General features: G+C 39.9%; 2 protein-coding genes across 5 annotated transcripts in view; one reads left to right on the top strand and one right to left on the bottom strand.

Annotated features, from left to right (window-relative positions):
* The window catches only part of TEX10 (testis expressed 10), a 54,136-nt gene extending 33,597 nt beyond the window's left edge, over positions 1 to 20,539 (top strand). For all 3 annotated transcript variants that reach the window (XM_054284706.1, XM_054284708.1, XM_054284705.1), the window contains exons 10-15: positions 2,907 to 2,995; positions 4,161 to 4,294; positions 15,750 to 15,830; positions 18,283 to 18,464; positions 19,424 to 19,634; positions 20,303 to 20,539. In XM_054284706.1, coding sequence (XP_054140681.1) covers positions 2,907 to 2,995; positions 4,161 to 4,294; positions 15,750 to 15,830; positions 18,283 to 18,464; positions 19,424 to 19,634; positions 20,303 to 20,416 — 811 coding nt within the window. In that variant the 3' untranslated portion in view covers positions 20,417 to 20,539. The remainder of the gene's footprint in view (positions 1 to 2,906; positions 2,996 to 4,160; positions 4,295 to 15,749; positions 15,831 to 18,282; positions 18,465 to 19,423; positions 19,635 to 20,302) is intronic.
* Positions 20,540 to 20,826: 287 nt separating this feature from the next.
* INVS (inversin) overlaps positions 20,827 to 23,357 on the bottom strand; it is an 82,829-nt gene continuing 80,298 nt past the window's right edge. For both annotated transcript variants that reach the window (XM_054284895.1, XM_054284896.1), the window contains one exon: positions 20,827 to 21,677. In XM_054284895.1, the coding sequence (XP_054140870.1) occupies positions 21,562 to 21,677 (116 nt within the window). In that variant the 3' untranslated portion in view covers positions 20,827 to 21,561. The remainder of the gene's footprint in view (positions 21,678 to 23,357) is intronic.

The following is a 23,357-nucleotide window of genomic DNA, read 5'->3' as shown; positions in this document are numbered from 1 at the left end:
AATGAATAGGGCAGGGACAGGTCAGACTGTTGTCCCTCATGGTGTAATCCTGATTGATCCATTCATCCATTACTTGAATGAGACCGAGATCTTCAATTTTTTTTTTTCAGAGAAAATATGACACGTAATATTATCATACTCTGAGGTGTCTGCACAGAGAGGCCAAGTTGAAGATCAGAGGCAACCTTCTCTGTCACTTTCTAAATTTAATGCTAGATTATTTTTAACCTTATTGCTCTTTTAACACTGAGGCTGCTTCTGTGCATGTAATAGCTTTCACTTTCTAAAAAAGCAGACTGAGCTGAATTTGGGGAATCTTGATTTTGTGTGTGTGTGACTCAGTGTAGCTCTGCTTGTAGACATGAATCTTAAATTAAACCATTTAATAGCTCTATCAAGGGTTTGTTCCTTATGCTGCCTCCATGTTCCCAGGGCAGAACTGCAGGGATTCTCTCTGCTTCCCCTTGGGTCTGTATCAGTGGCCCTTAGCCTTTCTCTTAGGATGATTAACATGCTTGTCCTGTTTGTGGGCTCGTAGATGCGTGGGAAAACAAAACTGATGAACTGTTTGATTTCCAGATGTTTAGCAATGAGCTATGGAATTACTTTTCCTGTCTAGGCCTCTCCTGAACCTCTTGCAGCTTCTGCTTGCTAACCTGCAGTGAATCTTGAGTTTTTGTCCAGTCTCTTCTGGAGGCTATGTAAAATTCTTGTGTGCACTAGTCCTATTGTAAGGAATTCAAAGCATCTGCTAACTGTTGCATATGGAAATGGAATTTTTCCAATATGGAAAAATATTTTTTATTTGATTCTTTTAAACCAGATTCTAACAAGATTTATCATGCAAATCCCTACTTCCTGAATTGGGGCTTATTACATGTTCTTTCTTTCTCTTTTCCTACCCAAGATTTATTTATTTTCACATTTGTCTGATTGCCTTTGCAGCTTCTCATCTGTTATCTCCCCCAGCCTCTTGCATTCCCACCTTTTTGCTCAGTGGTTGCATCACAGTTTGAATTTCTGTGTCTAGTCTAGCAAGTCCTAAACTCCCTTGAATCTCTCTCCATGCTCCTCAAGGCTTATTTTGGTAAAAAAGAGTGACCTCAAGTCAGAATCATGGCTCTTCTGCATCAGATTTAGGGACATTCTTCTGCTGTCCTGAACAGGAGATGGATTTCAGTCTGTTTTCTGGTGTATGGATCTGATTCCTGTGTGAATATCCACCTTATGTAGGGAAGTAATGGCAAGAGCTCTTGCTGGTTTAGTTGAGTATGTGTGAAGTCTCTTCCATGCTGTAATGAATGGGACTGGGACCTCCTTGGAAGGATATAAAAAATTCAACATTCTCCTTGGAGACCATTGGCCATGGCCAAGGGATTTGTCCTGGGAGAACTTGGCAGCCAAGTAGCAGCCTTGGGTCTGGGGAGAGATGGAGAGACTGTGGGTTAAGAAAAGGAGGTAATGAACCAGAACTCAGGGCAGGACCAAAGGTGTGCTGGGAGCCAGAGGGGAGCAAGCAGAGCTGCCTGTGCTGCCTCACCTGGAATATGGCAGCTCCCTACTGCCAGGCATTCACAATTCAATGTGAAGGAGGAGCTTTATTGAATAAAACCTTGGTGCTCTCTCACTTATGATTTTTGTCTCCCTAGAATTAACTATATCCTACATGGTAGTCTGATGGAATCCTGAATATTTTCTTTAATTTAAAGAAATTCTGAAACTCCAGGGTTTTTCTCCTTTCTTTTTGAGCAACTCCAGACACGTGCATATTCTAGCTGTCATTTTTGTGGATGCTGAAATGTTATGGATGGATTTTTGTGGGTGGCAAAATGTATATGCCTGGCACAAAAGTATTCCAAATTTGATATTTTTGTTCCCAAAGCACGGAGCTGTAAAAAATTCCTGTGTAACAAGCTTTCCAGAATTTTGTTACCCATGAGCTAAGCCATTTTGGCTGTTGGCACAGAGAAATTAGGAAAAAAAGTGATCTTAGGCAGATAGTTGGCTTGGAAAGTTGCATTCAGAAGCTTTGAAATTTCACAAGATTGTAAGAGTGGCAAGCAGCAATCTCTTATAGCAAAGATCCATAGTCTGCAGTGCCAGTGCCAAAAGCAGCATACAAGGCAATTTGAATAATATGCATTTTTGCATAATGTGATGTGGGTTTGAGCTGCAGCCTTGTGAGGAAAACACGTGTGAGATGTCCTTGTTCCCAGCTCCTGGCTTCCTCGACGTTCAGCACTGCCACATGGGCCAGACTCTGCCATTAGGTGGTCCCTGGTGTCTGTTTGCTTCGAGTTTCCACAAGCACTGCCTTCTAACTTGCAGGCTGGTGCTCCACTTGTTCCAGATTGCCCTTGAGATGGAAAGTGTCAGACAGCTTTGATAACGGGTTTTGCTATTGCTCCTTTTTGTGTTCTAAATCTCCAACCAACTTTTTAACTAAGCTGTGTTTAATAGCTTCAGCAGTTCTGAAAGAGGTGCTGAGACTGCTTTCAGTGGGGTTTGTTGTTTGTGTATAAAAAGTAGTGGATATGATGAAAAATATAGCCCAGCATTTGTAATATAAAAACTTTTACCAAGTTAGGGAAATAAAATTAGCTTCATTTATGGTGTCATCACTGTACTGAAGATTATACCAGTATTAATGAAAAGTTGCTATCTCAGTTAATGTAATCATCTTAGCAACCTAAAGCCATGCAGGGATACAAAGTTGAGTATGCCTTGTCTTTAAAAGAGCCAGTTCTTGTTTTGAGCTATTTAAAGTGCTATTCTAAGAACAATTAGAAACAGGAATGCTAAAACTGTAACAATTTAGGCATGCTAATTGATTGTATTGTGCAGGTAGGTTATGAATTCTTAACTATATGGTTTCTAATAAACTGTCTGCTATTGGTTTTGTGTAGATCATCCTTTGCAGGCTGGAAGTGCCAAGTGCAGGATAATTCAGTGAATGATGTGGACTATTTCAGCTTCTTGTTTTCAACCCTTATAGGTAATCCATATGAATGTAATAATTCAGAATTAACAAAATGAAATTTGTTTTGATAGTCAGTTACTGAATTTAATTTAGAGTAAATGGTTTAGTAAGTACTTCCTGAAAGTAATTCTAATCTTGTTACATATTTTTGATATGAGATTTTATTTTCTTGATCTGATTTTTGACACTCTGCTTTTACACTTTTCCATTTGGGCTGAGTATTTGCATACTTTTCCTTCATTCTAGCAACTTTTTCAGGAAAGTATGAGAAAAACTTAAATTTAGCATATATATAAACAAGATTTTTTTTTCCTAGCTTGAAGTAAATGCCTTTTATTAGCTCATAACAATATAAATGAGTGCCTCTGGGATTTCCTGTGAACGTGCTTACGCTCTTAAAAACATTCCATCAGAGTAAAGTAATCAAAGTACGTTCAAGTGAGCTGGCCAAGGTCAGCGTGTGAGCAGAGCTACTTCTGCTACTCTATTCTTACTCAGCTGTAAAAATAGTTGCATTCTGTGGTGATGCAACTTTGGGAAGTTACAGTGGTTAAAATGGCGTAATACTGCTGAGAAGTAACTCCCACTGACTTTTGCTGTGGTAAAAAATAGTGTGTTTTCTTTATCACCTCAGTTTTTTTATAATGTTCAGATACTTTGTTTTCAAAAATTACCTTTTTGTTGCTAAAATGGTAGAAAGAGTGCTGAACTGATAGCAGAGAAAATGAAAGCAAAGCCCAAGTCACTCTTGTGGAGTGGTCATCCTGTTTTACTAAGACATCTAATACCTATCTAGAAATAATAAGCCAAATGATTTTTTTTAATACCTGAGGCTATATTATTTATTACTAAGTTATTGGGAATACATGAAGTAGTTTGCATTATATCCATTTTTTGTTTTTGTAGAGATACATATATTGAAAATAGCATGACACAGACCTCTTAAGGTGTTTTTTATATCACATTATAGTACTATTGAGCTTTGAAAATATTTTTGTTTTCTTTTAAAAGTCAAAATTTGTACTTTAGTATACTTAGTTTATTAAACCAAGCAAGAGCTTTTAAGAAAAAAATGTTATGTTGACATAATGTAAAAGACAGTGTTTGTCAATGATGCTGTTGAAGTAGAACGCTGTTTGGCTTGTTTTGTGATACTGTTGTACTGCTTCTTCTTCCCCAGGGTTTTCCAGAGAGGAGCTGACTAGTCTCCAGGGCATTAGAGGAAAACCACACATTAGCCAGACACAGCTTTCACCTATCCGTCTTTACCTAACTGATCTGGACCAGTTTTTACACCACTGGGCTGTGACAGAGGTAATACATCAACCCTAATTCTAAATGACAGCATACAAACTCTGAGTGCTCTCCATCCCTTTTCCACAGATGGCTAAATCCTGTCGTGATTTGAGTTGACAAAAGAATGAAAAATAGAAAAGCTGTCAAACAACCAACATTTTTCTGCAGCCATCAGATAATATTTTGAAGGAAGCTGCTTTAAAAGTTAAATGTTTAGACACGTAGTATGCCAAGTCAAGAGTTTTCCCCAAGAGTTTTCATGGGGAATAAGTGCCATTATTAATTAAGAAGCACTTGCATTGAATAAGATTTGAACTTTCAAGCAATATTAAGTTGACTTTAGTCATTATTTTGAATAATTCCTGATTAGTTAACCAAAATATGCTGGGTTTAGAAACTTCACTCTGAATTCAGTACCTAACATCATAAGAGCTGAAAACTTAATTTGTCTGTGAGTTCTAAAAGGGATTTGAGCCACCAGATTTTATTCGAAAGAGGTACATTAGCTGTCTTTGTGCATCAGCTCTTTTTATTGTTCAGCTCACCAGAAACTACTTGGAGGTGTGAAATCATGTTGTAGTGACATGCCAATTTGACAGTATTTATGAAGTTGTAGTCCTGAATTCAGAACGAAGAGTGAAACAGAAGGTTTTAGTTTTGTTTTTTTTTCATTCAAGAAAGCAATATAGTAGATGTTTTCTACTTCACAGTGTTTAAATGATAATGTTCTGAAATTGATGCTAGTCTGAGATACAGATGGAATGTGTGCTGCTATGTATTAGAAAGTATTTTAAGCAGGGCTGTTGTTTGGTAGCATGACTCACACGCATTTTTAGGTGTCCTGCCTTCAGTCATTCAGCCTGTGGAGCAGTTGAATTTTCTCATTTGTTTTGCTTTGTCTCTTCTGGACAGTAATGAAGTGTTTTCTCAACAAAATACCTTTCCCCAGTATGGAGGGATCAGAATACTCTCTTTCCTGTTGCTTCTGTGAATGCACAGAGCAACTGTTTGTTTCTCAGAGGTAACATAATCCCATACAGCACCTGAAGGATTTATGTACACCTTACCTGTTTCTAAAAATGTCACCTTTAATGTTTTCTCCTTCCTCTTTTTGCTTCTATTCCATAAATCTTTCAAAGTTGTCAGTGAAATAGGACTGTTTTCACAAAGGAAACAGTGAAGTAGTTTGATTTCTTTTTTGTGCCTTTGTTTCCTGGTAGCGAGTTTGAGTCTTTCCTGCCACAATGTTCAGTGTTTTGGTGCTGTAAAGGAGAGTCAGTATCTTCAGAAACTTGAGACTCACTTTTCTTGAAGTACCTTTTCTCAGGAAAGAGACAAGGTGCTCTTCCAGGTTGTTACTAGGGGATGGTGGTCAGTAAGCAAAGAGCTGGATATCCTTGGTTACTAATGAAAGATTTGGACATCCTGTGGAGCACTGCACTACTTCTGCACTTATGTGTCAGCCCAATGTCTATTCTGGAGACTATGTTATAAAAGAATAGGAGCAAAAATCATCCCATACATCAATATCTGTGTGAAGAGGGATGAGAGCTTCTAGACCCACCTGATTTTGTAGGGTCTTAACCAAAGAGAGTTCTGAACTGTTGCATTTTCCCAGTGAGGGTGGTCAAATACTGGAATGAGTAGCCTAGAGACATTCTGGTTCCCCTCTATGGATGTACTCAAAACCAGGCTGGACACAGCGCAGGGTGACTTGCACCAGGTGGCTCCACTTGAGCAGGAGCCTTGGATTAGAGGAACTTGAGGGTATTCCTTTCAACCCTAGGGATTCTGTGATTATTTGAAAGCTCCTGAAACAAAACAGATCTTTTTGTTTCACCATGAACAAATCTCTTTGTTATTTTTGCTTTCTAGACAAAATGGAATTCACAGTATGAGTAAGGGTTTGTTTTCTTTTATTTGGTAGGTTTGTTACACTTATATTTGATCTAAAAGTCAAACTGCCCCCACTAAAGGCCTGCCAGGTACTGCAGTGCTGTTTGGGGTGTTCCCCCCAGGTTTGCTAGTTTTTTTCCCCCATGGAATTTTGGGAACAAAAAAGTAGGGGCACCTCTTCAGTAGTTTGCTTTCATAATGGAGAAAACATAAGATAATCTTGTCTCTGATGTGGTAATAATGGTGGCATATCTGGTTGTGTTACAATGAGAAGTGATCATTGGTACTGAGGCAACCTCTTCCTTTTATGAATTGCAGAATTACATTCATTTCTCATTCATCTGGTTTTGATTTCAGATATGGTAAATGATACATAAACAAAACCATGTTGAAGCTCTTCAACTTTTAGATTACTTTTTTCTCTGTGTTTAAATATCTAATACAGCACTGTGTTCTTTAAGTTTTAGGGGTTTTATCTTTTCCTTGTATGGGTACGGTTCTCCAACCTCAAACATGTTGACCAATATAGTATAGAATGCTCAGTTTCTGAAAAAAAAAAAAAATTCTGGGGACTGTAGTCCATTAAAACATTGGGAGTTGGAGTCTGGACAAATTTTTAAAACCAAGGAAGTAAAGAAGGAAAAAAAAAAGACAAAGGCAAGCTTGTTAAAAACCTTTGCATTTGGGATTTGCCACAAGGTGCACAGGAGTACTTTTAGAAGATAAGTAGTTTTCACTAGGCACTGAACGAGCTAATCTGCTCTCAAAAGGGGGGGAAAAAAAACCCCTAAACAGCAACAACAAAAAAATCCCAGCCAGGAAAGCAAAGCCCAGTGTTGCAGGCTCTGGGGAGAAGGAAACTGCCAGGAAATGACGAGGCTCTCCTAGGGTGTCTGGCAGCACAGTGTGATATGAGGGTTCCGTGTACATTGAGTGTCAGGGAGGTGAGTTTGGAGGCTGCCTTCTTCCAAGTGGAAGTAGTTCAAGGTGTGATAGAATTTTGGAGTCAAAATATTTTTAGCTGTAGCAGCAAATTGCTTTATTTAGATAGAGAAGTACTACAGGAAATAATAAACCCTGGCTTGAATTAGTCGTGCTTTTGGTGGAATTTGGTATAGTGCAGAGCTTCTGAATGCTAACCTTTCATTTGTTCCCTTGCTGGATAAGGAAAGACAATGGTGATGCTGTAATGTTAGGCAAAATGTTTGTAGTAATTTTAAATACCTGCTAAATGAGAACAGTGCTCCTTGGCTGCAGATCAGGCCTCTACTCTGTGTTGAGAATTGTTTGTTTAAGAGTTCTTATTATGTAGTTGTAATTCAGGATTTCCTGTCAATGGAAAAGTAGTTTAATGTGGGTGAAAATAAATAAAGAACTCTGATGTAATCAGAATTTGATGGCCTGGTTTCCTATCAATAAGTGAGATTAGTGATCAGATTCCTGTTAGTCCTTCCACTGTCTTCTTTCATTTCTTCCACCTCTAGTTTTAGCTAAACCAGTTTTAGTTTTTAGCTCTCTGCTGAAAGGAATAAAATTGCAAATACTAATTCCCCATAAGTTCTATGAAAATAAGCAGGTGGAAGAGAAAAAGCTCTAGATTAGAGCAGGGTGGGCTATAACTCTGTTCCAGCATCCTGCTTGGCAGCACCCAGCCTGCACGGGCTGTCTCTTGGCCAGTGGAGTGTTGGGGTTGTGAGGCAGCAGCAGCAGGGGTGGTGGGACTGAGGAAGGGTCCCAGGTGGGAATCTGGAGGCCACAGCTTGTTGGCCTTACTGCTCACTGCTCAGCTTTGATTCCCACTGCAGGGAAAGGCAGTCCCACCTTCCTGTCCATAGCTGTGCAGTGGGTGATGTGTGTTTCTATGGGTAAAGAGCTGGAAGAGGGAATTCCATGTATAACGTATGCCTGTCAGAGATTTGGGAGAAAAAGCAGTGTGCCTCTGGAGAAAGGGCAACTTCTGGAAAGGAAAAGAATAACTTGAGGCATTTTCAAACAGCAGTTTGGACTTCTGGGATGTTATTATAGCCAGGGCACTTGGTAGGATAACAATAACAAATGCACTTGTGGATAACTATGCAATTGTGGATAACAATAACAAATACACTTGTGATAGGAAGTAATGCTTTTAGGTAGTTTTTAACAAAACCTGTTTTCAGAGGGATATTGTTTGTAATTTGCTTTTCTTTTGACTAGAGAGTGGTTTGGAATTGGAATTGTGACAATCTGAAACCATGTTCTTTTTTTTTGAAACTTTTAAATAGTGGTGATTTTCAGTTAAGAAGCAATGCTTCAGAAAAGTGTCTCTTTAGAGCTATGCAAAGCAGCATTTAAAGGTTAGTCTTCATGATTTGTCTAAAAGAGATGTTAAATGTGGGAACTTTGGTTCTTTTTCTGGAGGAACTTCTGCTTAAAATTACTTCTGTCTTGTTGAAGCTAATTATTTAAAATCACCCCCCTGTAGCTGAAATAAATGGGACTCCAGAATAAATGGTTGCAGCCCGAGGGAAGAGCTTCAGCCTTGGCTCATTTTAACTGTGCCCATAGTGTTTGTCAGTGATATTGTTCACTCCCCTGTAATTGAATTGCTCTGCCAGGATGGAATGAAAAAGTGCCCAGAGAAATGAAGAGTTTAACAAGGTAACAGTGTATACATGGTAATTTCTGTTGTAATATTTGATGTTTGTGACGGTCGAACATTTCAGAGGGGGAAAGCAAATGATAATTTGAGGCTTTGCTTGAAGTCGAGATTCCAGAGCTGTATCGAGCCCACAGCTGACTCGAAGAAAGAAAATATTCAACCAATTGTTTAAAATGTTTAAGAGCAAACACTAGGGAAGGTCAGCTGCTTTTAAAAGCAGACTTGAATTCAAAAACTTGGAGATGCATGTAGTGTAATACACTAATCTGTGTCCAAGCCTGTTCTGTCTTGTAAGTGAAATACAGTTGGGAAGGCTGGATCTGCACAGATGTGTTATGAAAAAATTACAGCTAATCAATAAAGGTAGCAAGTCAGTGGATATAAATTAAAAGCCCTGCAAGGATGTTTGTCTTGAGAAGTAAATGGTGGTATTGGAGTGCTGTAGCTTAATTTGAAGCAGAGATTAATGCTTTTAAAAAGTCCTAAAAATTTTTTACAATTTAGATTTTTGAATTGAAGTTCCTGAAAGATTTCAGCCTGTTGTCTTTATTGAGATTTACAGGTCAAAGTTACATCAGGGAGAAAAGGCAGCTGAGGGTAAATAAACTTCCCTCTAAATAAAATTCCTTCTAAACAAGGAATATAGTACAATTTTAACCTTCTTTAAAGAAGACAAAAAATTCTGTATAAGCCCATTAGCCTTTAGTAAAGCTACATCCTATCCCAGCTTTAATGTTTAGAGATGAAAATAATTATTTTCTTGGAAAGTAGTGCAAAGTCCAGAGAAAGAGAAGGGAAGGAATTTAGGTAAAAGGAATGCCTCCTAAAATTAATAAAGCTGTTTTTCAAAGGTCTCTTTCATAAGATGTAAAACTTAAAGCAAACAAAAAAGCACCAAAACCAGCTCCCACGGGTAAAACACAACCAGTAAAACACAAACTTGGAGAAAACCAGAGCTGATCTTCAGGCCAGTGCTCCATTGTACCTGCATCATATACTTCCAGCATATCTTGTAACACCTGGGAGCTGGGAGCTCACTGCAGTGGTACTGCTCATAACTAGCATGAATTTACAATGCCACAGGTACTGTGCTTTATATTCAAATCCTGGCTTGTGATACCTAACCTAAGTTTAGAAAGACAGACTTTGTGGAACAAGAGCTAAGTGTTGGGTTTTCTGCTTTCAAGTCCTTTTGTTTGTAGAAGAGGCAGGCAGGTGAATTTGGATACTTAACATCAGGTGTTCCTTTGACTGTCCTGCATGTAGTCTGACAAGGAGGCATCCAGAGGAGGAGCAATTGGCTGTAGTGACATTTCATAGCTGTGAGGAAGCTGCAGAGCCATGAAAGAAGGGCATATTTATGGCTGCAAGAAGATGAAACAAAAGCTGTTTTGTGGTGTCCTTTCTTTGAATTTTGTTAGTAAGATGGCTCTGAATAGAGACCCCAACCTGTGTTGTTCTTCAGGTGTGGCTTTGTCTACCCTTGGATAGCACAGTGGCTGTTGAGCTCAAGCCCTGGCTTTGCTGATAGCAGTGTTTTCAGAAATGCCCCTCACTCAGAGAACCAGGGTGATTGTCTCTAGCCCTCCCTGCCTGGGAGCACCAAATCTTGCTGGTACCCACACTTGATCCAGTTGTTGCACAGCAGGTGAGCTGTGGTGCTTGCCATTCAGGTATTTGTGTCCAGTGGCAAATATAGATAACTTCACTTAGTTTAATTGATTCTCAGGTATAGATTTTGTACCAGACCCTGTGTCACAGCCAAGGAGCCTGCAGCCAGGCAGGCATCACAGTTAGCACATGCAATGAGTTTGTGTGCTGCAGTTACACTGTGACCAGGACATGAACTGTGTGTCATAATTCTCCTAAGTCTTTGGAAATACCAAGTCTCTATCAGTATATGGGACATCATATATGTTCTTAAACATTCATAATTCTTAAATAAGTTTTTGCATTCCCAGTTTGCTACCCTGAATGTAAAATTAGCCAAATAGTGTGGTTTTTTCCCCTTGTTGCTCACCTGTGTATTGTTCTCCTGCAGACTCTGTTCCTCTTTTTGGCAGTTTCTTTTTTTAACTTAGGTTTTGTTTGTTTTATTGTGAGTGTGTAGGGTTTTCATGTGGAGGTTTTTATGGGATTTTGTTAGGTTTTGTTTTTTTTTTTTTTCTGGAGTCAGTGAATCAGGAATATCTTTCATATCCACCCCTGTGAGCTTACCCAAGGCAGATGAACAAAGATCTCTTGTTGTACGCAGCTTTCTCAACAACTCAGGGCACTGTTAATATTGCCCTGTCAAATCAATTTATTTCAGAAGGAGAAGCAGCACCTGTCAGGGGAGTACAGTGTCTGATAAGTGAGAGTGCTTCGGGGGAGCTGGCCAAGCTTCAGAAGCCAAGCTTCATTGCCTGCCCCATCACCTGAAAACTTCTCGTTTTCTATGCTCTGCACTAACATGTTACACTGGATACAGTCCTGCTCCAAACAGGCATTTCACAAGGGCTGGGGAATTCACTGCAGAACAGCCTGTTACATTTTAGTTATCCATGTCTGAGGTCCATGTCAATGGGAGTTGAAAAATGTATTTTTAAGTTCACCTTAGGTTATAGTATGTGGTGTGTGCCAACTTTCTTTTTTTAATAAAATCATTTCTCAGAGAGTCTGAACTGCCCTTAGTCTGACTCCACACAGTGGCATGCTAAAATACTCCATCCATTATCATTCCTTCTTGCTTGGGTTCCTCTCTGTGCTCCTGCTTGTGTGTGTCTTCAGAGGAAGGTGAGTATTTTTCTTTGATAAAAGACTACTTTGCAGCATGACTCAACTTGAAATAATACAAAAATTTTCTCTGGACAGTTGCTGATTATTAGTAGTTTCTTTGAGACTTTGAATCAGGATTCTGTTGTGTCACAGGAAGCATTGAGGGAGTGGGAGCAGTTCAGTAATGAACAAAACATTAGTGTCGGTTCACCAGGTGTGCTTGTTCCTGTTCCATGAGGGCTCACCCTGAGCCTGGGCTTCCTTGGCTCATCCCAACTCTGTCTTCTGGAGGCAAGAGCATCTTAGAGATGAACAACATGAAACTGATGAATTCCTCTGATTCTGCATTAGAGCTGTGAAAAGCCTGTGTGGGATTGCATTGTCAGTCAGGGGGGCTGCCAGTGGCAAAAATGCTTTTAACTCATCCAGTTGAAGTAAAATACTCCATGGTGCCAGGATCTCCAAACAACCTGGGTCAGGCTGTGCTTCTGAGGGGCCTTTTCAGCTTTTAGTTTTTATTTGCTTGTTTGGCGTTGATTGTTTTGTTTTGTGGTGGGTTTTTTTTGTTGGTTTTTTGTGGTTGGCTGCTGTTGGAGTTTGTCTTCAGTGTGGCAGCAAGGAGGCCCCTGTAGCAAAGACTTCCCCAAGCACCAGAAGGGAACCTGCTGCTGCAGCTGTGTGGCTTGTCTGATCAATAGGGTTTGGTTTGAAAATCTGCCAGTGGATTACAGGGCCTGGAGCATTTGCTGCATAATGATAACAGATAATCCCCGTGTTTAAGAGAATTCTTTTCTTTAGGTTAATTTATTCAAGTGAATATTCAAGCAAAATCAAAAAGAAAAGAAAAAATGCCCCAATGAAATGTCTAAGCCAAACCTGTTACAAAATACTTGCCTCAAAAAGAAAAAACCCACCCCTCCCTGATCAAAAATGCCTGTTCTCAGTCCATCCATTTCAGGATTGCTGTGAAACAAAACTACTCTGGCTTTGGTCCAAAATCAATCTATGAATGTGCCAAAAATGTGATAAATGTTAATCAAATGTAATGTAATGAATCAGCTGTGACATTTTATTATGGAAATTAAAAATCATGCAAAACCTTGCCTAAGGAAAATAAATTGTCAGGGAAAATACTAATTTTCATGTGATAATTAAGTTTTCTTTTTCCTTTCATTTCCATGTCTAAAAATGTTTCAGTTACACTTTTTATAACAGGCATTTGGTATGAAAGCCATTTCAAGCAGGATTTAATTTATGGAATTGAAAAGAATCGTCTCTCCCACTTAATTGTAGGAAAACAGAAGTGATGTAAGGAATGGTGGTGCTGTTGTGAGGGTCAGAAAGAACTAAAAGATTGAAAAATCAACCTGCACTTTACCACAGCCCTTCTAAGGAATTATGCTGCTGTCCAGTAGTGCCTGTTTTCCTTGTCAGTTCTCCTCTCAGAAGAGCCTCAGTGGATGGTGGGCTTTTTCCAGGGACATAGTCCTGAGGGTGAAATAATAATGAAACTGTATTTTTGTTGGGTGGGCCTGGTGGATTTGCCTTCAAGGTCTTTAATTTGTGGATCTGGACTGAATCACAAGAGATCTCTCTGGCAGACTGTGTCTGGTGCTCACAAACTCATGGCAAACCCCTTTGTAAAGTGCCCAAGCTCTGCCCTATGAGCAACAAATGTCTCCTGCATTTTCTCCTTTCGTAATCATCCTTCCCAATTTCCATCTCATCTCTGTTCCCAGCCAGCCATGATCATTGTTTAGCTGTTGTTTGGTTACATTTGTTTTGGTGCAGCATTTTCCACCACTTTGTAAGTGACAGTAAGGTCCCTTCTTAGGTGTCACTTTGCCAGTCCAGGCAGGTTCAGTTCTTTGCCTTGCTACTGGTAAGACAGGATCTCTGTGCAATTTTTCTGTCTGTTTGGTTTGAATTTGCCGTTCCTGAAAATGAGTGGCTCCTACTTTGCACAGTATGTCAGAAATAGTCTAATTCTAAGTGAGATCTTACAGAGTAGTATTGGAGAAATGATCCTTATTCTGTCTGAGCACTTCTGTTGGGATTATCTTTATTTTTACATCCTGGAGTAACATTTGCCCATTTTGTGGTTGTATTACAACCACTTGTGGTCAGCTGTTACAGAATTTCCTCCTCATTTCCAACTGATAAAACTCATAGCTGCACACACAAGTTTTTATCAGTCTCCAGGCACATGACCCACCACTTTTTTCACGGAATTTTTCCTGTAGCTGTTACTCATCAAACCTGTGTGATCTTTTCCATAGGTTAGTCCAGTCCTCCTGCCTTGGCAGGGTTTCTCAGCTAGGAGCTGTCACCCAACAGATTTCATCAGTGCAGCTTTACCTTTTGTGTAAGTGCTGCTCATTAAAATACCAGGTCAGATTGGTGACACAGTTTGTCCCTGACATGACAGTCCCCAGTAATAACCTCTGTTGCAGCTTCACTTTATTCCTTGACACTACTAATAACACAGATGTTTTGAGGGGATTTCTTGGGAATATTCCAGAGTACTTAATATTTTATCACTTTCAAATTGCAGTGGACAAAAGCCCTACTATATTTAGGATGGTGTACTCAGTTTTAATAATATTGTTTCATTATAAAATAAATGTACAGTAAAGGTATTCAGTGCAAGAGTATCTATGAAATGGTCTTTTAAAGAGTCCTGCTAGTCAAACAAAACACTTGCACTACACCTGTGATACTGATTAACATGAGCAATGTCCTGACAGCCCAACAATGTTATGTGCCACTAGGCAGATGTGTTAAGGATCTCCTGAATTTGGCTGGCATAAGCAGGGCTAAAAACAGGTGTGGCATGTAATTTTGGAAAAAGCTGAGTGCACTTCTGTGTCACCACAAATGGTGCTTCTTGGCCATTTCTGATTAAACCAGCACTGGCATCCACATTACTTGAGGCTGAGTTTTCATACCACAGGACCTTGAGCTAATGGTTCTTTCCCATCCTCCAGCTGCAAATGTTGTGGACTGTTATTTTTGACACAACACAGTTGAAATGTTCTATTTCGTCATTATCTCGTTTGGGTGTCTTGACCTGTCTGATTCAGCTGAAGTCTCAAAACCAAAACAGTATCACAGAATTGAATCCCTCAGGTCAGATCCTCCTGTGCAAGTTCTCTTTAGATTTTGAGTCATGAGGCATCTTAGAGGAATGTGTTTTGCTTAGTCAAGATACTTGTAAAACTCATGGACTCACGGACTTGAATTCTTTCATACATCTGATCTTGCTGTTCTCTGATTCCCTTAAGCACAAAGGGAAGATTCCATTCCTCACCTATTGGTTCTTCCGTCCTCCTTGTCCTTAGCAGGACATCACACCTGCTCATGGTCTGATAATGCACTTGTGCTGTGCATGGTGGCTTCTCCAGAGCCTTTACTTGCCACTCTGGTGAGATAAGCAGTGAATGTGAACAGAGAGGGCATCCAGGCTCTCCAACTAGGTTGTGAATCATTGGAATAGAGGGAAAGAAAAGAGGAACAGAGAAAACCATCTACTGAGGATTGCAGTACAGCTTACCAGCAGTTCTACTGGAGCTCTGGTTTCTTTACCCTATTCAGGAGACATAGAACATTTCATGGTAGTTTGCTAGTGCCTGGTTATACAAGCATCAGAAAGTTTTATGCAGTTTATAGAACAAGATTTTCCATTGTAGTATTACATTTTGTATCAGTTTTGACCGTAACATTTTTGGCACTGAAGAGGAAAATATGTTGAAAATGGATCTTTGCTACAGTCTTCTTTGTTGTATTACTTTCTGTTTCACTGTGACCCCTCTGTTTCATGCTTGATACAGCTATTTTGGAGGTTGTTTTCTGAAATCCTTCAGCTCTGAGGAAAGGCATTTGGAGGCTTGGTGTGGCAGTCTGGCTTGATAGAATATTTTTTGACCCTCTATCACACAGATAGAATGCAGAGAGTCTTTCCCAAAAAACCTAATGGTGTAGACCATCATCTCTTTAAGCACTGAGAATTTATGTTGACAATGCTACTCTTCTACACTGGAACAATCGGTACTTTGAGACAAAGCTGCTGCATGTCCCTGTAGGTTCTTTGGATTTAGGTCTGTCAGCAAAGTATGACTGCACAGTGAGTGATTGCTGGTTGCATTTGGAGTGCTTAAATATAACTTTGTTTTATTAAAACAGGTGATCTGCCACAGCTTGTCCACTATACCTTCACAAAGTCAGTGTTTTGACATTCTCCAGACTGGCATTTGTAAATATCTGGTAAGTACCATTTTGTCTTCTACATTAAAACTTTCTTGTGATAAATTTGCTAACAGTCTCATTAATCCTCAAATCTACTTATCCTGTGTATTTAACATATCATTTCAGCACTTGAAAAAGCTTTAAACAAGATTTGGGCGAGTTTGAAAAATACATGATAACTGTTGGTGTCTAAACTTATATGGGTAATTTTGCTCAGATTTGTGAATACTTGACTTTGTCTTCAAAACAGTTTGTCCATAAATAAAACACTTCTTGGTTTGGTTTGCTTTTCAAAAGAGTAGCCAGCAGCTTTAGATGAGCTAAAGAATGCCAAGATGATGGATGCCAGGTTCTTTGTGGTGCTGAGCAATAGGACAAGAGGCAACAGGCAGAAACTGATGCTCAGGAAGCTCCACTTGAACACAAGGAAGAACTTCTTTACTGTGAGGTTGACTGTGCCCTGAACAGATTGCCCACAGATGATGTGGAGTCTCCCTCACTGGAGATACTCAGGAACTATATGGACACAATCCTGTGCTGTGGGATGACCCCTCTGCTTGAGCAGGGCAGGGAGGTTGGGCCAGATGACCACTGTGGTCCCAGCTGACCCATTCTGTGGGTTTTGCAGCCTGTCTTCTAATGCTGAACATGCTGAGCTGAGGATGGGGATGACAGAGCCAGAGCTGGGTAACAGAATGGTCAGGGACAGAATCTGCAGTTCCCTGTGATGCTGCCTGATGAGAGGGAGGACCACAAGGTCTGCTCCTGCCCTGCTGTCAGGCTGTTCTGTGATCTACCCAGTGTCTGCCATTCCGTGCTTGGAGTCAGACTGAGAAGTTACTACACCAAAGCTTCCATAGGGAGTAGCTTACCTATAACTATAATCTGCATTTTTAGGGGTGGATGCTGACTTAAATCAACTTTTAAAAAGGCTTCTATGTTCTACTGCCCTGTCCCTTTGAGAGCAAACCATTAAAAGTGGCTTGTTATGGTTGTCAAGACTGCTGCCCAAGGTCTCCAACTGGCTGCTGACACCTCTCAGGGAGCAAAGCCACCACAGAGGAGGCAACATCCTATATGAGAACTTATCTGAGTAGCCTCATCCACTGGACTTGGATAAATTGAAATGTCTCTGTTCCTGTCATCTTTCAGACTGGCTGACCAGCACACATTCCATCAGTAGTGTTGGCTCAGCTGGTCTTGATGGTTCTTTTTATCCATCTAGATCTCTGCCATTATGTCTTACTTACAGTTGATCAGGAAGAATGTTACTCATTTTAATTGTTTGGTGCCTCAGTGTCCTGTAGTATTCAGCAGGGTCCTGGTGACAGCTGCAGTCCCACCTTTTGTCAGGCAAAAGACCATCATCATCCTCCTCTTGCCTCTGCACCTGAGTGGCACAGGTCAGCCTGGGACAGCAATCTGTGCTCGTGGCCTTGAAATACACCCAGTGTGTTTAGGCTGGAAGGATTTAAAATTACAACTCATAGTTGTTCTGTATCTCTTACCTCTCACAAGTAATGGTATGAATGAAACACATTTCACATTTCTGTAGCTTGTACTTTATTGATCTTTTTTCTAAGCATTTCTGAAAGAAACAGCTGACCTTGTTAAGTGAACCAGTTCCTTCTGTCAGCTTAAAACAGTGTACTTGCAGGTGAGCAAATTAGACTACTCTCAAATTCCTTAAATAGTTCTTTAAAGGTAAATGGTGCCACACTAGCAGTGCATGATTTTTTTTATGGCTTTACAAGACAAAAATCTAGGGTACTTACTGCATAGTACTTCAAAATTTAAACTGCTTTCTAACTCACTGCCTCTACAAAAACCAAGAATTTTTTCTAAATTATTTATCATGCCTATAAAATCCTTACTCAAGATGATGTTCTCTCTTTAACAACAGCAGAGCATCACCCCACTTTGGGCTCACCATATATTTCATTAGCTTTGATTAACCTCAGTTCATAAAGCTCCTGTTGGGCTTCAAAGGAGACTCACCCTGGTGACAATCCAGTAGAAGCTTTCCTTTCTGTAGCATAAATCAGAGTTTCCTTCTACCTCAGTGACTGCTCACTGCCATTTCAAGACTCAGAAGGCCTCCCCAGTCCCATGATATATGGTTAAAAGGAAAGACCTGTTCTGCCCACAAGATTGTTTGTGCCTGCACTGTCATTCAGAGCAAGGCTCAAAGCAGTGCTGTGTTTTGCAAATGTGTTTGAGATGAGTGTTTGCTTAGAAGGCATGGAATGAAGATTGCAATTTAACCTTCTGTCGGTATGGGTGGCAATTTATTGGGAAAGCAGGGATTTGAAAAAATGCACTGGTCTGTAGAGTTTGAACAGAAACAAAGTAATACATGTCACCACAGGAAAGCTCTAGGTTTGCTTGTATCCCAGCAAAAAATCTTCTGTATTAAGTGATGAATTTGGGTTGTTGATTTTTTGGTTTTTTTGGTCTTGTTTTAATACAGGTTGGATTGGTTGTAATACCTGATAGCACAGCTGGATCTGTTCTATGTGCCATAAATAAGCTCTTGGATCAAGCTTGCATCATAAGTGAAAACCTGCACAGGTTCTTGGCCTCTTGTTGTTACAGTCTTCTGTACTTTCTGCTAACTATAGACAGAGAGGATGCAGAACATTTACAGAAAAGGTAAAGCTGCTCTTCTTACCATCTTGTCTCTATCTTTGCAGCCACAAGTATTTAGAGATGTGAAATGAAAGGATACCACCCCCCTCCCTTCAGAGGTTTTTTTCCTGTCTCTCTTTTGCTTACTTCAAACCAGTACTTAGATATAAGAAAAATATCTGCAGAGTTACTAGGAATTACTTAAAACAGTAACTGAAGAAGGTTTCATCTCAAATTGTTCTACTTGGATGTCAAAACCATCCTGATTTTGTAAAGTTGGATATTTATACCTTAATCTTTAACCTTAGCTTCATTAGATACATTGAAAAGCACCATGGAAAGGATTTGGCTTTATGAATCTGTACTCTTAACTGATCTGATGTTTCAGGTTTAAAACTTCTCAGGCATCATTACATAGACTGCAAAGCCATTTGACTTAAAAAACCCAAAAGCTACAGATAACAAGTTCAAATAAATCCACCTGAAATGCAGGAGTGTCTTTAAACAGGTCAGACTTTTCCATATACAGAAAACTTGTTGAAAGCTTTCTGAAAATTCAAAGCCCAAGTCCTTTTTCTCTTACTGTATTTAATGATTTGCAAATCACAAATAGCTGAGTCCATTATTTAGCTTCTTATGAATCTTAAACAAAGATTAAGGTGTACCTGAAAAGTGACTGAAACAAAAACCTCTTTGCAGCTGCATGAAGCAGAAATTGCACTGCATGAGAGATTAAGCAACATTTACAGCTTCCAGGGCAGGGCCTTCATGTTTTTCCAGTATTATACAAAATTCTGGAATATTTTCAAGTTTGGCATTTTCTGGTACAGATTTTCTGCGTTGCCACTAATTCTGGTGAATGCAGCTGGTGTGATTGGATCCACAGAAGCAGCTTTCCTTGTACAGCCATGCAGCCAGTTCACAGGAGCATCCTTGAAATGTGTGTCCTCAATCATTTCAGTTTTGATTCCCTTTCCCCTCAGGGACATGCTGTGGAGATCATGCATCTCTGCATTAGCACTCCTGCCACGGCTGCTGAGGCTGATGCTGCAAAGCCTGCAGGTGAGCAGGATCTGCCGGGAGGAGCTGCCCGTGGTGGCTCAGCTGCTGCGCCTGCTCATGCAGCACGGGCAGCTCAGGAGCCACATGATCACTAACGAGTTCCTGGTGCAGCAGATCATCAAGGACATCATGGTATGAAACTTCCTCTTGTTTCCCAGACACCATGTGTATGTCATGTTTATCTTTACCAATCATTGCAAACAGTCAGGAAGAGCTGTTTGCAAACAGTGCTGGTGAAAGCAGATGTAAGACATTATGGTGAGGTTCTCTAACCTGCAGGTTAGGAGGGGTTTGCTTCTCTTTAGTGTTGAAAATGCCACAATTAATTCTTGTGCTGTTCCCCCGTGGGTGGGTTGTATTGTATTTGTTGGGTTTTTTAAGCCACCTACATAATCCTGGGAAGAGGGAATTCCTGGTCTGGTCTGGTCTGTTGGTAGCAGTTCTCCTTAGACTGGGCTGGGGCACTCTCCTGCACTGGTAGCATCATGCTCATTTGCATTTTAATTGCCTATGAATTGCAGAATTGCAAAGTAAGTGAGCCATTCTAATTAAGAGTAAGGAAAGCACATCTGGTGCTAACTCACACACTTGGTAATGCAATGACTTAGTGTACCCAGCTGTAACACTTTATTATTTGGGCTTTAACAGACACACCGTGTGAAATGTGTAAAAGAGAAAACAGTGTCACTGTGTGCAGGGGAACATGGCTGTCTTGTACCTTTAACAGTGCACCTGATTACCTGTAGAAACAAAGCCAAGTTTTGCAAGTGCTTGAGTTTTACCTTTTTTCTCCTTTCTAGACACTGAAGAGCGGTGAAGTTCAGGAGCAGTGGCTCACAGACCTCCATTACTGTTTCAACATCTACCTTGCCTCTCATCCCCAGACACCTGGCCCTATAAACTCAGTATATTGAAGAGGTCGAACTGCATTTATTGTAAAGCATTTACTTCTATTTAGTTTTGAATGGAAGATGTTGGAACAAAGCTTGTCAATTTTTTTGTAAGTGAAACAATAAAAATTTTACAGAGAACTGCAATACCTCTGTTGCCCTTTTTTTTCTTCAAGCAAGTAGATTTTACTGGAAAGTGTTTTAGTAAAATGTGGTGACCACAGTGAGGGGTGTTGAAGTTTTCTTGTTGCTGAAGAGCTTACAGAGAAACAGACTTCAACTGACTCTGCTCATCTATTATTTTGAAACATCACATTATTTAAAAAAACAATAGAATTGTGTAGTATCAAGTAGAAAAAAATTAGAAAACAATATGCTTTAGAGTAACATATTTTATTTTTGCTGAGTTCATATTTTTAAATACTTTGTGCAAGGTAACTACTGTACACTGTGGCAGCTCTAAAGCTTTACAAGAACTTTTTTTTTTCCTCTACAGTTGGGCCCATCTTTTCTTGCTTCTCTATTTAATGCACATAGAAAAAGAGTTATTTAAAAATTGGTGATAATTTCAAAGGGTAGAAAACACAGCCCTAATAGCTTCCATAGGTTGTGAAAGTAATTTTTGTAGTGTTTTATGTCAACATGTCTACACTTCCTTCCAAATCCATAGTTAGCTAAGGAACAATTGTTTCTTTAGTAGAGAAGTGGAGCATGAAGAATGTTCTTCCATTCCTGCTTGGATTTTGGAATTAATTTAATGAACTTGAGGTAAAAATTGAACATTGGTCTCTCAGAACTGTAGTGTCTTTAGTACAGTTTCCCTCTTTTTTGAAACGCTGTTTGATGAACACATTCAAAATTCCTACTTTTTGCAATGGAAAGATTTGATTGCCTCTGCAGTGTTATTGCAATACTGGGCTTAGGGCTTCATTTTCTGTCTTCAAATGCAATTCAGATTTCATCCTGTGTTGATAAAAAAATTAACAGTTGCATTTAAAAAACAGTTTGTACACAAAATGAGTCCAGCTCTTTAGCAGTCTGCTTGGCATGTAATGCTGTGATAATACAAAACTGAAAATGTTCAAGTTTAATACCTCATAGATGGCTTATACATTATGAAAGATAACAGCTGTACCAGAATGGATTTTAAATTCCAAACACTGTTTTGCTTAATGCTTTAGTCTTGTATTTTTTGGTTTTGCAGCAGTGGTTGGTCTCATGTTGTATGAAAATTGCCTTGATTTTCCCATGTTCTCCAACAAATTAACACACTGTAAGTTGCTCACTGTAAAAAAAACAAAACAGTTTTGATGAGTAACCCTAGTGGGTGAAAAGCAGCTTCATCTACACTGTGTTCTAGATTTCATAAGCAGCAAATCTGCTGGGAGCAGAAAATGCCTTTTTCCTGGCATCTCGCTGGTGATTGTCTCCCAGTGGAGTTTGGTCTCTGCAGCACTGGGTACAGTTGTGTGGAACACTGATGCTGCTGCTGCTGCCTGTGGGACTGCAGCAGCCTCTCATGGGCACAGTGAGGGTCACCCCCATAAATGAATGTAGGGCTCCAGACTAACACTACATACTCCTGGCTGAATTTGCTGAAGAGCAGAAAGAGATTGTGTTAAGCAATCTTTAGCAACATGAGGTAGGCAGTGGGCTCTTTCTAGAAAGTCAGGGAAACTAGTCCAGGGGCTAAAGTGAGTACTCAGAATTGCTCATGCAATGTTTTTTTATTTCCTGTAACGTGCTACAAATAATACACGTGTTTTCCTTCCCATGGTTTGTAAAGATTAGCTGCAAACATTTCAATGCTTTATTCCAAGCTGGAATGGGATAAAGGGTCAGCCCAAGTGCAGATCCAAATGTTTCATTGAGGGTGTGAACTCAGCACATCTTAAGGGTGTCTTTCTAATGCCAAGAGTTGCAAAACCTGCTCCTCTGCAACTCTGAACACACTTTAATGTCCACAGGGAAGCAAAGAACCAGACTGTCTGGTTCTGCAGAGCACCTCTTTTAAGTGCCACCGGCTGAATTGACAAAAGAATCTATTTAATTTTAGAAAGCCAAACTAGAAAAAGATTTCAAGTTCCGAAATATTTTAATGGTAACAATCTTAAGGGGCCTATTTGCCAGAATATTCCAAAGCACTTACCCCATGCCTGTATAACCCATCCCTTTTCTACCTGTCCCCCTTTACTGAACATTTCCTTTGCACACTCTTTGCATATCCCCCTTGCAAAGTGTTTGACTGAGTTGGGTGTCAGTCTCCATTACAGATTTGTCACTGCACGCTTCTTCCACGAGCTCTGTGAACATGAAAACTCGGGCTGACAGTCAGCCTTCACCTTCCCAGATGTACCTGCTGCAAGGGAAGAGTGAAACTGAGCAGTCCATTCTGACCTACTCCAGGCACCTACGTCAGAAACGGAGTATCTGGCATTAGCCACTGACAGCTCTGAACTTTTCCAACAAACGTAATGTTGTCATGCACAAAGGCAGGCAGATGAAAAACATGTTATTGTCTTTTAAGTAAGGGCTAAAGTTCCCTGAGCTCCTATTAGGTGAATAAAAGTAGGTAGTGTTCTAAAGGAACTGGGCAGAGTTCCTATCACTAACCTGTTCGTCACCAAGTTATGAAAGCAAAGGCCACTCCAGCCTCAAGAGAAAGCCTTTTTATTTCAGAAGACAGGGAGATCTGTTGTCCTGAAAAGTTAAACGAAAAGAGCTAAAAGCTCTTTTGAAATTCAGATTCATATCTGCGTGAAGAAGTGGCAATCAAACACCTGTCTGGTCATGCTTCTTAATTAAAACAGTTCCCAGACAGTGAAAGAAAAAGGTCTCTGTCTCTTCTTAGCGAGGCAGAAATTCACCTTCAATTTAACAAACTCAAGGATAGGTCCAGTCAGATTTCCTTCGGACTTCAGAGTTGTGTTAAGCTACTTGAAAAATGCATTTTACTTTCCTTTAC

The sequence above is a fragment of the Melozone crissalis genome, unplaced genomic scaffold (genome assembly GCF_028551555.1).
Source record: "Melozone crissalis strain CALT ecotype California unplaced genomic scaffold, PUWL_Pcris_2 ptg000042l_1, whole genome shotgun sequence".
Taxonomy (NCBI): domain Eukaryota; kingdom Metazoa; phylum Chordata; class Aves; order Passeriformes; family Passerellidae; genus Melozone; species Melozone crissalis.
This window is presented reverse-complemented; position numbering and strand designations above follow the sequence as displayed.